This window comes from Crocodylus siamensis, chromosome 13, assembly GCF_052110815.1.
Source record: "Crocodylus siamensis isolate JL-2025a chromosome 13, ASM5211081v1, whole genome shotgun sequence".
In the NCBI taxonomy this organism is placed as follows: Eukaryota; Metazoa; Chordata; order Crocodylia; family Crocodylidae; genus Crocodylus; species Crocodylus siamensis.
The window spans coordinates 35,697,548-35,713,462 of NC_143407.1; the positions used below are offsets into that span (position 1 = coordinate 35,697,548).

The window sequence follows — 15,915 nt, forward strand, 5'->3', positions numbered from 1 at the left end:
GTTTGCCTGAAAGCTGGTGCAAGGGATCCTTGCTGCCTGGTCATGACTGGTGGCCTCCCCCAGGGCACCAGGGGCAAGGGAACCGCCTCTCCAGCTAATCAAGCAAGACTTTCTCTTCCAGAGAAGCTCTGGCAATGCTCGCTGTCTCGCTGAGGCATCTGACGAGGCTGCCATGATCACAGGGCAATAATTGCTAGTGGAGCCTGGCGCTTATTCTGTCTCGTGTCAACTAAGCGAGCCTGTCTGAACCAATCACTTCAAAAGCCAGTTGCAAAAAGCCAGTCTGTTTATTCAGGCTCTAAGAGACCCTTTGGGAGCGGAGGCTGGCTCCGGGCAGCCGGCGAGGTCTCGAGAGCCCTTCCTGCTGGACTGGTATCCACCTCCCCCAGTCCCAGCGGCTTTCCTCCTGGCTCTCAGCAGAACGAGAAGGCCCTGGGAACGCGTGGGAGATCCAACTCCCCTGCCCTGGGGGCAGCCCCGTTGAGAGCATCAAGCTGCGCGAGGAAGCCTGCTGCAGGAGCTGGACCTAATGGTGACGCACGAGGCGCTACCAATGCCACGATCATTTATTCTGACAGCGTCTGGTCACTGGGAACTTGCCGGCACTGCTACTGAATGGGGGAGACTGTCATTTTCATATGGGATGAGGAGAAAAACTGTGAAGAGACCCTGCCGCTGGGCTCTGGGCACTTTTACACAGTTTCTGAAATACAGATATACACCTTTGGGACAGCTCTCTCTTTATGCCATCTTCCGTCACACGTTATTCTGAAAGATTTATAAGCCCCAGATCTGACACTCTGGGCTTGGTATAAAAATATTTCATGGAAGGTTTCTCAAGTGCAAACTGTGGACATAAAAAACCAGCAGACTTGCTCTGTAAGCACAGCTGGGCAACACCCTCCATTTTCAGGGGAAAAGCCTTCATCTTAAAACAAAGGTGTACTGAACATGCTCTGTTTTAGAGGCTTTCCAAGTCTTTTATTCTTGTCACTTTAAGGAAAACACATACGGGTGGGGAAAGCTTTGGTTGTGCCTAATTTCTGCTCTCTCTTGAAGGGGAAAACCTTCTAATTCCTTAAATGCGCAAGAGGACCAACACCTTTGGAGACGCACATTTACAAGTATTCAGCATCTACACGAAACCTCTTGTAGCAATCTCCTAGTGCCATTATGTTGTGACTGGGTGTTTTTATGTCCACATACTGCAAGACTGTTTGATGCTACAGCTGGTTACTGATATAACTTGCTATGCAGAATATTCATGTCAATTGAGAATGAATTAATGAACCAACAATGCTGAAGCAACTTCCTTACCCAACTCAATGAGTCAGAAGTCACCTCCAACGACTGTCAAGGAATCAGTCATTAAAGAAATTATTGTCTTATTCAAATAGTTAATTAAGTTTAAAGGGACTATTTTGAGATCCAAAAGACCTTTTTCCCATGCTATTAGGGTGTTTAGATCCAATTGAAGCAGGATTTAAAATCCCATTAAGCCCTGATGTCACTAAAGGGAAATCTCAGAAAAGGGACTGAATAGAAGAAAAAGCAAAACTGCTAACTTCAAAACATGCCCTGAAAATTTCCTACCATGAGAAAAAGGCTGTAGAAGTTTACGGGCTAGGTCTGAACAGCCTGAACAGCTATGAGATGAGGGTGCTACTTAAACCAACCCCTGAAGGGGGTGACCAGGAGAAGAATGACAGCCCTGATTTCCTAAGCCAGACAAGCCCCGAAAAAGGGGACCACCCCGAGCTGCGAAAGCTGAGAAGCAGTGCTCACTCGCATCCCTCCACTTCATGCAGCGCTGCCATCACCACAGCCCTCGTCAGAAGCTTCCCGTTACTGTTTGTCCCCTCTGCCAGCAAGAACAGCCAGGAGGAAAGCAGCCGGTGAGCAGCGTCAAGAAGCAACCCCCCCTCCAGCTCAGCACAGCTACTTCAGCATCATGGCATGGGGAGGTTCGCAAGAGCACAGCCCAGGAAGTGGATTTCAATTTTCCTTACACCAGTTTGAATGGGGGATTGAAATGCTACGGCTTCTCCTCGTCTGCCCCTCACCGTTTAGACCCTCCATCCATGGGGAGGAAACATAAGCTAACCTTGGGAAACACGGAGAAGTAGGGTTTCACTTGAAATTAAGATTCACGATACCCAATAGGACAGCTCCCTAAATGGCGTAGTTAAAGTAACTGAGTTTAAAACTTCAGTTTCATAGGATTTAGTTGTATGATTCACCTTTGTCCAAATGTAAACTGTTTAGGTTATCCATAACAGACCAAATGGGCTTCACCAGTCTCTCAAATGCAGCTCATCTGTCCACGTATGAAGTATTTTAGTCCTTTAAATTCAGTTAGAGTGATTTCATTACCTAAAGTGTAGTTATAATGATGTAAGTTCTCTCTCTTCAAGTTAGAGTACAATTTGAAGCACATCATGTGTACATCTGTCCACAGGATACAACTGAAAAAGGACCCACTACTGATCTAGGAAGTAATATGCTTCAGTCTTGTTGAGAAGAGAGCCCCCAGATGCAAGGGGCAGACCCCCTCTGAAAGGGGAAACCTGTTAAAAACTGCCCAGCAAGTGACATACAGAAGAGCCAGTGCCTGAAGGAACCATTATTCACTGTTTGTGTTTGGTTCTGTTTAATAGCTCCTTTCTTTAACAGAAAACAGTCAGAGTTAATCGTTGTGATTATTTTGCTTGTTTTTAATTGTGGTGTCTCCTAAGACATGACAAAAAACCCTTTGTGACTGAAACAGTGTGAGTCACATTGCCGAACTGGCACTAAGAGAGACGACTAAGATCTCACCATTCCTTGCATCTCTAGACAATAAATTCTAATATTTTTTTCAGATAAAATCCCTTGGTGCTCAGTAACTAGGAACACCCCTTTCCACCTCACCTTGCAATCACTGTCCCAGCTAGCCCTGCCACCTCCAGGGATGTCAGTGCAAGACCTGGCCACCTGCATTGCATTCACTCTATGCTTTTAAATGAACGAGGAGAGGGAAACATGGCAAACAGGCAGGAGTGCCTAAAAGGTCCCGATCGTCAGAAAGAACTGGACCCCTATTCTCTAAAAACAAGGCCTCTTTCAGAGCATCTCAGGCTGGGAGCTCAGAGCTGCGGCACTCTGACTAGCTACTTAGGGAAATTTAGACCCGTACTTTTAGCAACTGGGGGCTGATCTTTACAAAGTTGTTCTGGGATCTGGACTTCCATCTCCCATGCAGGACCCTTGGGCAGGGCCAGGCTGCTTAATTTTGGGTCCTGTCTCCCCACCCCACCCCACCCATCTCATTCCTAAAATGCTGCTTATTTTAATGGGAATCACGCATGCAAAGGATGTGGTTTAGAAATCTCAGCCACAGCTGTTAAAACTACATTGGAAATTCATGACCTTTTTCACCTGTCCCGTCTTACCCTGTATCCAAACCACTTGATCAAACTGCCATTCCAGCCTCCACCGGGCTGGAGCGGGAGAGCAAGAGGATATTATTGAGTAGCTGCTTTGGAAGCAGCAGTGACTTGCCAACGCGTCTCTGACCTGGGTTTTGTTCTCAGGCTGCCACAGGCCTCTGCAGCGTTACCACTTCAGTGCAGAATTAGAGGAGAGGTGAGAATGAGATGTAAAAATAAAACCCAGAACAGAACTTGAGCTGCTAATATGAGTGTGTCAGCAAGTGTCAGAGTCGTTCAGAAAATCAACAACTCCATTCGCCTGCCAGGCCCTTGTTCTGCAACAAGGTACAGGCAGCTTGAAAGACGTGGCTGCTCTCTCTCGTCTCACTGCTGACCCCTGCCACGTGAAGGGCAGGGAGGGGAGCTGCAGACTGGGGAGAGGAGGGAAGAGCTCTGCAGGGTGTGACCCCCGCCCACCACACATCCATCCCCAGCACACCCGACAACACCCCTGCCCCCACATGCTCCCTGGAGGCAACATGGAGCATGGTCACCAGCTCTCCTGCCAAAAGTACCAGTGTCTCAATAATAGGCACTTTTCTTCTAAACAGAAAAGCTGTCCTGTGGCCATTGGGGGTAGCATCTGCTTTGCAGTGTGACCCCAAAGCCCCAGGGAGGGATCAGGACCTCACTGCACTGGGTGCTGTACAGGCAGTGCTCAGTCCCAAAGAGCAAACCCCTCTAAACCTGCTCTGGAGCACAGGGGGAGGAGAAGAGGCAGTTAGGGGGTGCAGACAGACCCCGGGGGGGCTCGAGGCAGTATCATCCACACAAGCTTGGGCACACCAGCTCCCTAAGTCTTGCCAAGCCCTTTGCAGGGGTAAACGTGAAGCACCAGACTGTGCACTCAAGCAAGGTTTGGAGGGGAAGCCGTGGCTCTGAGGCCAGGACCAGCACTTGGAGGAGGGGAGAGAAGAAAGGATGGCCAAGCAACGTCACGAGAGAGCTGTGGCAGCAGCATCCCGGTGCCCTGTAGCAGCCCAGCGGAGACCAACCTGCACAGGCTGCAGCTTCACCACGTGTGTCTGAGCCGGTACATCACAATGGAGCTGTCAATTCTGAATGTCAATGTTCGCTGCTTTTTTAAGGGGCTTAAAAATAAGCCTCGGTGCCTGTGGGCAGCACCATAATCAAGAGGATGCCTGGGGGCAGAGGGGAGGGGAAACAATTTTTATGCTAAGCAGGCACTAGCTCAAGGCAGCTTGGGGAATGAGGCCCTGGAAGCTGGCAGGGCAGAAGGGGAGGCTGGATTTGAAATGGAGGGTCTTCAGCAGGGGAGGGCCCCCGCTAAGCCAGCCCCACCCCCTTGCTGCTCTCACAGCTAATTTACACCTTGACACAGGAGCCATGAAACCAAGTCACACCCATGCACGGAGAGCAGCAGATGCACTGGCTCAGGGCAGAGGGGTGCAAAGCCGTAACTTAAGGGGTTACTGCATATGCTACTGCGAACCACAGAGAGCGAACGTAACAGCAGCCCATGCGAATCTGCTCGTGGAGGCACCATGCTGGATTCGTGTGTGGGGAGGCTGCACATCTCTGAGGAGGAGGCACCTGGCACCAGGGGTGAGGGCTGCAGTGGCCCCAGGATGGCCGCAAACCCTGAGGCTGTATGGGGGACCACATCCCATTAGGCTCCTGCCCTGAAAGTCACCCTAGTGACTAAGTTGGAGCTGCCAGACACGCCAAGCCACAACGCTCTCACGGCCCTTGCCACAAACAGCTAGGCGAAGAACAGGGCTTCAGGCCAGAGCTTTATCAGGGGCACCTGCGAGGAGGCGGCATGAGATGGGGAAGGATAGAGAGGAGAGGCAGAACCAAGCATCCCAAAGCACCCCGCTGCTCAGAGCAGGCCTGGCCCTCGCTCCTCTGGCACGGCACTTAGCACAAGGTGATGCCCCACCAGCGTCCATGGAGTCCAGCGCTACTCCCTGGACGACCTGGGAGCCTGGCTCTCTGCCAGAGCTCCTCTCTGCCCAGCATACCGCACTGCCTGGCTTGGCTCAGAGCAAGCTTTTCCCTCGCCGAGGCAGCGCTGCCTGGGGAGTCAAGCTTCCTGCTGCCCCGTGCTTACCAGGGATGGCTCTGCTCACATCGCTGTCCGACGACTCTGCTGGCAGGTCGCTCTGGCAGCTCTCCGCGGTGCCAAGGCCTCCACCACGCTCGCTGCCCAGGCTGCTGCGGCTCTCCGAGAGGGCAGGAGAGTGGGTGCTCCCTAGGACCATGCCAGGGGTCCGAAGAGGCTCGCTGCTAGACACTGGGGACATACAGAGGGGGCAGGTTGTCATATGGCTGTCTCCATTCCCAGCTCATCACAGGTTGCCAGACCAACACTCACAGAGAAGATCTACCCAGGGCAACCATGGGGTCCCATCCCCTGCCCAAGTACCTCCCTCCAGCCTGGGCAGGGCCCCTCTGTCTGGGGTGAGAGAGGAACTTGTTGTCCCTGGCACTAGGAACCAGACTTGGAATCAAAGCCCACACAACTGGGGAGCCCGCAGCAGGGATCGCCCTGCCCCATGGCCCCTCGCTACCCTGCCCCATGCATGCAGACCCACCCCCCAACCCCAGAGCTCCTTCCCCCTGGATCCTGCACCCATGCAACAGCTGACCATTTGCAGCAGCAGCAGCAGGTCGAGTGCAGAGCACATCCAGGCTGCCTCCCACCCCGCTTCCTCACCTGACTCTGCTTGGTGCTTGCTGGACTTGCATCCCGGTAACCTCGCAGCCAGGGACTTGTCTTCCAGGCTGGAAGAGCTGAATTCTGAGTCGCTCTCGCTGTCGCTAGAAACCACTGTGGGAGAGAAGGGGGAGGCTGGGGTCAGGATTATTCACAATGTTCCTAGCACTTGGCAAACAGGGTAACAGATGGATCCAAATAAAACAGGCGCTCACATGGACTTGATGATCACGTTCTCTCCCTGAGAAGAGCTTTACCTGCTGCTCCTACACAGTTGTTCCCACTCACTTCCAAACAGGATGTGCTTCACTTTTTATAGGCGCTTTAAAAGGCAGCGAGTGCTGTGTGTTTACAGCCAAGCCGCACCTGAGCAAATCTGCTTGCTGGTCCCCCACCTCCCCAACCTACAGCTCAGCCTCACACGCTGTACCTCCCTACTGCTGCAGAGCAGCACTTGCCACACGATTTCAAAGAAGCCAAGCACCATTGTTGCATCAACGAGGCCTGCGATTATTTGTCAAATGCTTCACAACTAGATCAGGGACAGAAGTGCAGGAAGAGGAGCCAGGAAAGCAGCAGGGGCAGGCGCAGTGACCAGGCCAGTGCTCAGGAGAGCTGGGATCTTTCCCACTGACTTGCCTGCGTGGTGTTGAGCAAGTCCTTTCTCTCTCTCTTTGCACCTCAATTTCCCAGCCTATAAAATGGGAGCAAGGATCTGAAGGGCTTGTCTGCACGGGAAGTAGTTCCTGATTAACTGTGAGTGTGGACACTCATGTTCCCCTCCGGGAGCTGTTCAAGAAGAGCTTCGATGCTTTGCGTCCACACATTACCTTAACCCCTGCCACCTTCCAGGTGCAGGCAAGCCACTGGGAGATACGGATTTGGGATGTGTGATGAAAAGCACCAGGTAACCAGAGCACTGCAGCGTTCTTCCCTCCAAGCAGACCAGCACTGCAGAGGGGAGGAAGCCAGTGAGCCCCCACGACGCTGCCTACGACACGCTCTTGGGCACACAGGCTGTCCTGCTGCTGGACATCCGGAGCAACAGGGCTCCGCTGAGTGCCAGAGGGAGACTACTCCCCCAGCAAACAGCACCTCTAATCCACAGCGCATTATTCACATCTCCCCTGCTTGAATCCAATTCCATTACTGCAACTGCTTGCTTTCCGTCTCTGCCATTTCTGCAAACTCAGCAGAAAAAAACCCTCAATTTCCCAGATAAGAAATCGGAGGGCACTTCTTGAATTGGTAACCTGCTCCTGCTGCACAGCCAGCGCAGGCAAGCACTTCTGCTCCTTACATCCCATTTACAAAATCCAATTTGACTGCCAGCTGCTTTATGTGGAGTGAGAAGGGAGCTTCTTCCAACAGCAAAAGCACTTCATGCAATGGCAGACAGACACGGGGGAAGATGGGGAAATGTCTGCTTTTTGGACTGTGCCCCACAGATCCCCCCGTTTGACTGAGGCAGGTAGTGTTTCTGCCCAGTGTTCAGAACATGGTTCTCAGCTCCTAGAGGTAAATTTGAGGCCCAAGCTACAACTGCCTCCTGGGAAAAGCCCTACTGCTCATGTGCATTTGCTTGTAAGCTTTCCTCTGACCCATCACCGCAGTATCGGAGCATCTTCCCCACATTCAAGGCGTCATCCTCTGCGCAGTACCGTTATTGCCATGCAGGGGTGAGGGGACAATCACGCGGTGTTTAGAAGACTTGCCCAAGGTCCAACAGGAAGCTTGTGGCAGAGTTAGGCTATGAATCCAGGCTCTGCCAAGTTCCCCCCTCAGCCCCGCGCCCCAGCAAGGGCATTACAGCACCCACACAAGGTGTAAAGAACAGGCGCGTTTCGCTCACGGGAAGGCTGAACAGGTCCGAGTCCAACCTGGTCCTCCCAGGTCTGGCTGCTCTGCTAAGGGCAATGTCACAAGAGACCACAAGATGCTCAGACACCTCTGTAGTGACGAGAGCCGTCAGGTCACCCCCTCTCAGTGATCCTCAAATTCATTGCATGCATTTTGCAAGATATACAAGTCTATTAACACTGTGCAGGGCAAAAGGGCTGATGTATTTCCCCTCCGTGCGCATGCGACCTGTTGAACATTTCCATCCAGGGCCTCTGCAAACACCATCGCATTGAAGCAGCTCTCCAGTTTACACAAACTATTTTTTTTTAAAATGTAATAATGAAAATAAAGCATTTCTGGCATTATTATCTCAGAGTGTATGAAAGCTGGCGGTTGGCGTTATTGGAAAGCTATTGAGATCGGCCTCTCCACCAGCTCCCCTCACACAGCGATCTTGATCAGAGCAGCTCCGCAGAGCTGGAGAGAGACGGCGCAGCCCGCCAGCCTATTTTCTCACTCCTCGTTCCTCAATGGCGCTGGCTCCTATTGTGTCTGCGACACTCTCCTGGGCTGGCCCAGCCCCCGGGCACTCTGTCTACCTGCACCATCAGACATCGGGCTCCTGAACTGCTTTCATAAATCCTGCCAACAAAGGGGCTGCGAGAGCCGCTGACTGGGAACGGACCTCCACTGCCAACAGGGCATATTCTCACTAGGGTCTGGGCCTTCCAGCTGAGTTGTAAGAGCATGAAACCCCCCTAGATTTTCCCAGGTATCTAGAGGGAATTTACAAAAACAAAACAAAACCTCAAGCCCCAAATCCCAGGTCTTCTGCTGGAAAGCCTGGACCTCGCCGAACTGGTCATTCTGGCACTCGTCTCTTGCTGGGGTTTCAAAGGACCACCCGCCTGGCTCCCACAGTCCCCGGCTCCCTGGGGAGTCCTGCCCTCCGAGTTCTGCCGCATGGTTGACGACCCCTTAGGGGCTATCCATCAAAGCCACATCTGCTCCTGTCTGGGAGAGACGTTTACAAATGAAAGCTGAGCTCGGGAATTCACATGGGGGACATCACTTTGTGTCTTGCTCCGCAAAACAGAGACTGCTCGAGGAAGGGCCAGGGACAAGGCGGCAGGAGATGGTTTATCATCCTGCTGCCCTGTTTGCCTCCAAATGCTCCAGAGAGGAATGGCTCTGTGTAAAAGATATTAACGAGCATGGGGCACCTCCGACTCCCGGGGCAGCCTGTCTGCTCTCTTTCCCTTGGTGGCCATTAGAGCATATTTTACCCACTGTGCTAATGTTTCTCTTTAAAGCAATTTTTCTCTCAAGACTCCCTGACCTTCTGCTGGAGCTGTACGGAGACCAGAAATCATAAATCTGGCACTCCGGCAGATGCTGATAGATCAACAGGAGCCTTTTGGGTGGCTGCATTTTCAGGGCACGTGATGCATTTATCCTTCATCATCTCTGCCAAGCTGAGATATACTGCCGTGTTGTCAGCCAAAGTGCTGGCCTCGGCCTCTGCACACGGGTAAGACAACCCCAGCTCTGCTCTGCTCAGGGTACTTCCAGGTCCTCGGTAATGCCTCCCTGCTCGAGGCAGAGCTGCTGCTCCACCAGCAACAGGCGTGTGCTTTGCTGCTCGAGTCTTGGGTTCAGATGGTGCCTCTGCAAGGAGTAACAAGTGTCCCAGCTGACTTCAGGGTGTGTGTGTGGGAGGTCACCATCCCTTTCATGTCTTCAGATCCACAGGATTTATTCCTACTGGAGCATTCAAAAGCAGGTAGAAGGGATTAGGGCACAAAGGTGTGCATGCACACACACACACACACACACACACACACACACACAGAAATCACTCTCCAGCTCACCAAGCAATAACACTTTGGAGCAGTACTGAGAGCTGAAATTCATCCTTCTCCAGGATCCACCTGCAGCTGGAGGAACCAAAACTGGCTTTGTGTCTCAGCGTGGCAAAGGCAATTCTACCCTGTTCGGTCCACCAAAAGCTGTGCACAGAGTACATGCCACGTCCCCTTTTCCTGAGGTACAAGCTTCAGGAATCCAGGACAAGCCCCACACAGGGAGGCCAAGGGCTGTGGCCGCATCACTCCTCTCCCCCTGAGTGCGGGGTAAAGAGCAGGCAGGCGCACAGCAGTGCTGGCTCCTTCCTTGAAATAATTGGCGACAGCTCATGTTGATGAATGAAAAACATTCGGAACAGCCTCGACCTCGCTGCTGCAATTTGACAAAGCGGCAAACACCTGGATGAAGCCTTCGCAGCATGACAGGAGCGGAGAGACACCGCTGGCTTCAGAAACGCCACCAGCAACAAATAAATCAGTAGAGACGACTGCTGGATGAAAAAACTCTGAGGCTGCCTGCAAAAAGGTGCTTGGGTGGCGGCCAGGACGGCAGCGCAGAGAGGAGCCGCAGGAAGCAGTACTTGGGGTGGGGGAGCCCCGTTACAGCAGAAAGGCAGCACAGACAGGTGGAGAAGACACCAGGGCTTGGGAGACCTAGGTCTTGTTTCCACCTCTGCTCCTAGCCCACTGTGCAGCCTTGGGGAGGCGCTTTAACACCCCACGCCCCTCTGTCCCATTCCCACTGGCATCTCTCTCATCTACCTAGGCTGCAGGCTCTTTGAGGCAGGACCTGTCCGAGTGGGGCCCACATATCCCCTATGGCCCCTGCGGGGAGAAAGCAGCAGCAGCTCCTGTTTTTGTCGGATAAGTCCCACCCACACCCTCCTCCCCCCAGGACTGTAAGGAGGGACTTTGGAGAGGCAGGCAGCCCCTTCTGCGAGATGTACGGGAAGGCGGTGCGTGTCCCCGTGCCTCAAGAGCCCCAAGAATGAGCTGTCCATCACCTCCCCTCTGAGCATCCTGCAGTGCTTTGGGGCCAGCACCCTGCCAACAAGGAAAAGGTATAAAGTCACTGGACTGTGCAGCCAGCTCTGCACCAGAATGTAAGAGCCCCCAGCAGCAGTGTAGGCCAGGAGAGGGAAAAAGGACATTGCCTCCCAGAAGGATGTGAGGAAGATGGACTGGAATTCAGCTGGAATTGGGCTAGGACAGTTGAGCGGATGCTAAGAGAACTGCAAAGGCCGTGGAGACCTGGGTGGCACCTCTGGCAGCACAACACCCTTTGGCCCCAGGGCAAGGGAAGATACCACCTTGCAGCTCACCGGCACCATTCTCCCTATGCAAGTGCCAGCCCAGCATGCCCCATCTTGGCTTGGAGAGTTCAGGAAGGACAGCACCAGGTTATCTGGCCCCAGAGCTATGAATAGGCAAGTCTCTAGTGGCTTCTGCATCCTCTCACCTGGGCACTGGGCCACATTAATCTTTCCAGCAAGCACCAGGCATTGGGGCTCTGCTTACGAGCCGAGTGCAGTTCTGCGTTCACACCACATCTTTAAGAGCACTTTGAGCACTCTCTCCCAGAGCAATAATCCCCAGGGACAACGGGGGAGGAGAAGCGTCTTACCACGACAACAAAACCCCCCATGATACCTCATAGAAGAGGCTCAGGAAAAACGTCTGCTCAGATTGAACCCACAGGGAAGGGAATATGACATCCCCCGAGCGAAGTGAAGTGGAGAGCTGAGTAGCCAACCAACGCCCCCAGGAGAAAGGGTCCTCCCCTCCTGGGTGCCCTAGGTAGAGCCCAGGTTCATTCGCACACAGAGGAAGTATCGTGCCAGGATTGACACGGCTAGGGCAGATTTGTCTTGAGGGACCGGCAGGGATGCAGGCAGGTGGACCTCAGGGCTGACTTTATCTGCACCCCATCGCTGCCGTGCTGGGCACCTCACAGTCTGCAGTGGATTTAACCTCACAGCACCTATGAGAGGTAGGTCAGTGCTGTGTTCCCCACCACAGAGCTGGGGGATGGAGGCACAAATAAGCTAGGTGACTTGCCAAAGGTCACTGAGGGAAACTGTGGCAGAGGTGAAAGGGAGGTCTCCAGACCACAATTGCTTGGACCCCCTACAGGAGACCCAGGATCCACTCCAAGATCAGCCACAGACCCACTGCATGGCCTCCAAAAGCCATTTTCTCTCTCTGTGCCAGAGTCAGCAGCCAACAAGGTCCCTACATAGAAAGGGGAGACACGGACACCAGGGCAGGTGGGGACCGTGTGGGGATGCAGCCAAGGCACTGTCAGCTGAAGAGAGACCCCACACACGCAGTCAAAACTGGGGCTGTGTGGCTCCCAGCACAGACGGGGCAGCCTGCCAACACCCCTGGGCTGCTAAGCGCTCCCCGACTCCCCTCCATGCAGCAGGGTAGGGCACCATTCTTACAGGCAAAGGTGTCAGGAAACAAAGCTGCGTTCTCCTGACCTGCGGCTTCTCCCCGTGCCACCTGCAGAGGGATGCGCCAGTGCCTCCTGGCCACAAACTTGTACACTTTGATACAAGAGTTGGGAAAGCTGCAGGAAAAACATGGCGGCGCACAGCTCTGGCACCACACAGAGCAGCAGCTCAGGGACCACATTTTCCCCCAGCCGCTCTGAATTTCTCTCTGCAAGAGAAAAACATTGACCAAAGGAAATCCCTGCTGTTTATTTCCCCCTGCTTCGAACTGGCCGGTTCCCTCCTGACCCAGTGCAAAACACTGACGTGCATGCCATCACGGCTAGCGCGGCCATCCTCCAGCCTCAGAAATGTGATTGCCATTCTCCCAGTGACAATACATGTTTGTGCCTTAAATAAAATCACACCATTCCCATGGCAACGGCTTGTTTATTACAGGAAAAACTAAAGGCAAGAGCAAATCCCGGGGTGAATGAGTGTGCGAGGAAACAGGTGTGTAAGAAAAACAAACCCAACAACCCCTTTTGCTGGAGAACGAGGGCTCAAGAGCTGGCACTGGGTACCAGCCCAGAGCAGCACGTGCAGAGGGATGGGCTGTGAACAGCCGCCGATGTGCTACATGCATGCCCAAAGTTGCCCCTGGCAGCACAACAGTAAGGAAGGCCAGGGCTGCTATTTCCAGTACAGGGGTCTCCAGGAAAGGTCTCACCGGCCACCTGTAGCACAGCAGAGACTCTCCGGGCTCCCATCAGACCATCCTCCCCTTCCCTGACCCAGATCAGGGCAGGGCACTTGTGACTGACCGATCTAAGCCCTTGCTGACGCTAGCAGTAGCCGCAGCCACTGCCTTGCACGCTCTGCTGTGCGGGACATGAACACAAACAGCTGGATTCACCAACATGGGCTGTCACTTTAATTGTGCAAAATATAACATGACAAATGCTTACCTAAACCTGACAGCTGGAATAACGAGCCCCTTCTGCTTGGCTGCCACAAGCAGAGAGGAGATTTCTGCTCCCAGGCCTCTCCAAGTGGTAGGAAGCAGCTGCCTCAACCTGAGCTGCTAAACTGAGCCACTCAAAGCAACAGGCCAATTATGCTGCCCGTGCCAGGCTGGTTTTCCTTTTAATTCCCCTTAATGCCGAGGCTGGAAGCTTGGCTCAAGCCCTGCAGCAGTGCGACGGGACCCAGCATCCCCGCGCTCAACAGAAATTGTATAAAAGCCTGGAGACAGAGCCCACCTCCGAGCCTGAGAGCTAGAATTTGTCTGTTAAGCCAATCTTCCCCCTTACTGTTGCCTAAGGTAACAAAAACCCCATAAGGAGCAGCCCTCATCCATTCATACAAAACATCCCTTGTCCCAGCTGTCATCTCTCTCATCTGTTTGCACTGGAAGCTCCTTGGGGCAGGGATGCATCCTGCTATTCTGTCCAGCACAAGGCGCCCTGCTCTCCAGCTAGGATGCTCAAAGCTGTCCTTGTTTATGTGGGGAAGAAAAAATCCACAACTAGAGCCAATCTGCCTCAGAGCAAGGTGGGGGGAGTCTGTACCTGGTACTCTTGCTTGGCAATTTTGTGGCAGGCAGGGCACTAGCAGGAGAGAGCTGTTTAAAGGGCAAGGATGAAAAGAACTAAATGCTCCTGCATCCAGTTCACTCATGAGTTATGACTGGGGGCTCCCACGGAAAAGCTGTCTAAAGGACAAGAGGCAGGAAGAATAGCGAGGGAAGAAAGCAGGACATAAACCTGGGCAAGGACCGTGATCATATTATTCTGCCTATAAAATGGCAATGAGCTGTATATCTGCCAGAGCAAGGGAGAAAGGCTCTGCATTGCTTATACCTATTAAAGGAACACTGTTATCAAGGCAGCTTTTGTGCTCTTTGGCTGGTTCTGAACTCCTCTTGCCACCTGAATGATATTTATGGGGAGCTCCTCACTCAAAACACGCTAGCCCATCTCCTCAGAGAACAGGGGCCAATTTGAGCGTTTCCCAACATTGCTATAAGCATTTCAAACAGCAAGGCCCTCTCTGACACTGGCAAGAAAGGCTCTACTAAACTGAAGTTGTCAGAGACCAGCAGAAGGCAGGAAGGCTGGGCAAGACACTGGCTACATCCTTTAAACAGCAAGCTCTTTGGGGCAGGGGTCTCTGTATTCTGTATGGAGCCCAGCGTAACAACGGCAGCTGGCAGAGTTCAGCAGCACGTAGAATCACACTCGCTACCAGATACCCCGGGACCATCTGCACAGAACAGGTGGGGAAAGAGGAAGGGAAAACGGTGGTCGGAAGTGACTCAAGTCTCACGGCAAGTAAGCTGGAGAACCCAAGAGCTCCCAGATCAATGCACTGACCACTAGGGAACTGTTAACTGCCCTGCCCCCATCACCCAGCCCTAACCATCCAGCCAAGCACGTTCCCCAGCTCAGGCAGTTCCCCCCAACACTTGGGGTGCTGTGAGCCCAGCATACACAGTCAATGCAAGGAGGCCGCAGGGGACTGACCTCTCCCTCTGGCCCAGGTGTAGAACCGGTTGGTCTCAATGCCCTTCACCGCTTGCGCAGCAGGCTCTGGTTGCTGTGGCCGCAGGAACAGGTTGTTGGCTTTGCTGGAACTTTTCGAGGGCAGGATGTACTTGGGCAGCCCCTTGTAGAACCACGCGCCGGACCGCTTCCAGACCTGCTGGGGGACACAGACATTTTTACCCATGGGAGTGACTTTACCCACAGACCCACAGGTTCAGACCATGTGTGCAGAGATCTACGTGTACCCCGAGTCTGCCATCCTAGGCTGGCTCAACCGAACCCACGCAAGAGCTGCAGTAACAGTTTATCATCTTCTAGCTCACCATGTAATCTGAGATGTTGATCAGTTCCTTGGTGTTAGTGTCTGTGAAACCACCAGTGCCCCAGTTGCTCTTCCCTACCCCAAATATAACTGCCCTAATTCCCAGGGAAATACCATGACCATGATGATGGCTAGGGAAATTTTATTTATTTATTATTAAATGTTCCGTAGTCCAAGCCAAATTAGTCCAAACAAATTCCAAATCCGAGAGTCAGTCCAGAACCATAAGCAGCCCTACTACCGGCAAACATCCTCCACCTCCATCTGGGCCTTTGGATGTTTCCAAAACCTTTGGCGGGCATCCCACTTGCAGGCCCAAGCCCAGAGGCTTGGGGTTCAGATGCCCCGAGTTTTGCTTGCCCTCAACTGTAAGGCCCCAGGGGCAAGCCAGGGAGGAGTCTCCCATTTCCATAAAGTGGGCTTAAAGCCAAGACCTTCCCGCTCTAGCAGCTAAGTGGGAGGTTTACTACACATTCCCTTGGCAGGTCCTATCCCCGTACCAGGAGAGCGGTCTTTCCCGATGCAGCTAGGAAGACCGCCTCCCTGACCAAGGTAATGCAATTAAAATGGCACTGTGTAGTGGAGGGTGCACCCTTGTCTGCTTGTGGACAGGACTCCCTATGAGAGCCTTGTAGTTAGCTTCCCACTGGCCAGGTTGCAGTGGGAGGATCTTGGCTACACACCGACTTTATGGAAATGGGAGACTCATCCCTATCTTGCTCCTGCGGCCATACGGCTGAGGGCAAACGAAACTC

The 15,915-nt window shown here is 53.1% G+C and overlaps 1 protein-coding gene across 2 annotated transcripts in view; it reads right to left on the bottom strand.

The window, feature by feature from the left end:
• RPH3AL (rabphilin 3A like (without C2 domains)) overlaps window positions 1-15,915 on the bottom strand; it is an 81,804-nt gene that overhangs the window by 30,249 nt on the left and 35,640 nt on the right. Inside the window, exons 6-8 of one of the 2 annotated variants that reach the window (XR_016438880.1) lie at window positions 14,818-14,992; window positions 6,151-6,264; window positions 5,545-5,727 (exon numbers count right to left, since the gene is read on the bottom strand). Coding sequence is in view for 1 of the 2 variants with exons in the window: in XM_090025510.1 (XP_089881636.1) it covers window positions 5,545-5,727; window positions 6,151-6,264; window positions 14,818-14,995 (475 nt within the window). In the remaining variant the exon portion in view is untranslated. Of the gene's footprint in view, window positions 1-5,544; window positions 5,728-6,150; window positions 6,265-14,817; window positions 14,996-15,915 lie in introns of both variants that reach the window. The other variant, XM_090025510.1, reaches the window with a different exon arrangement.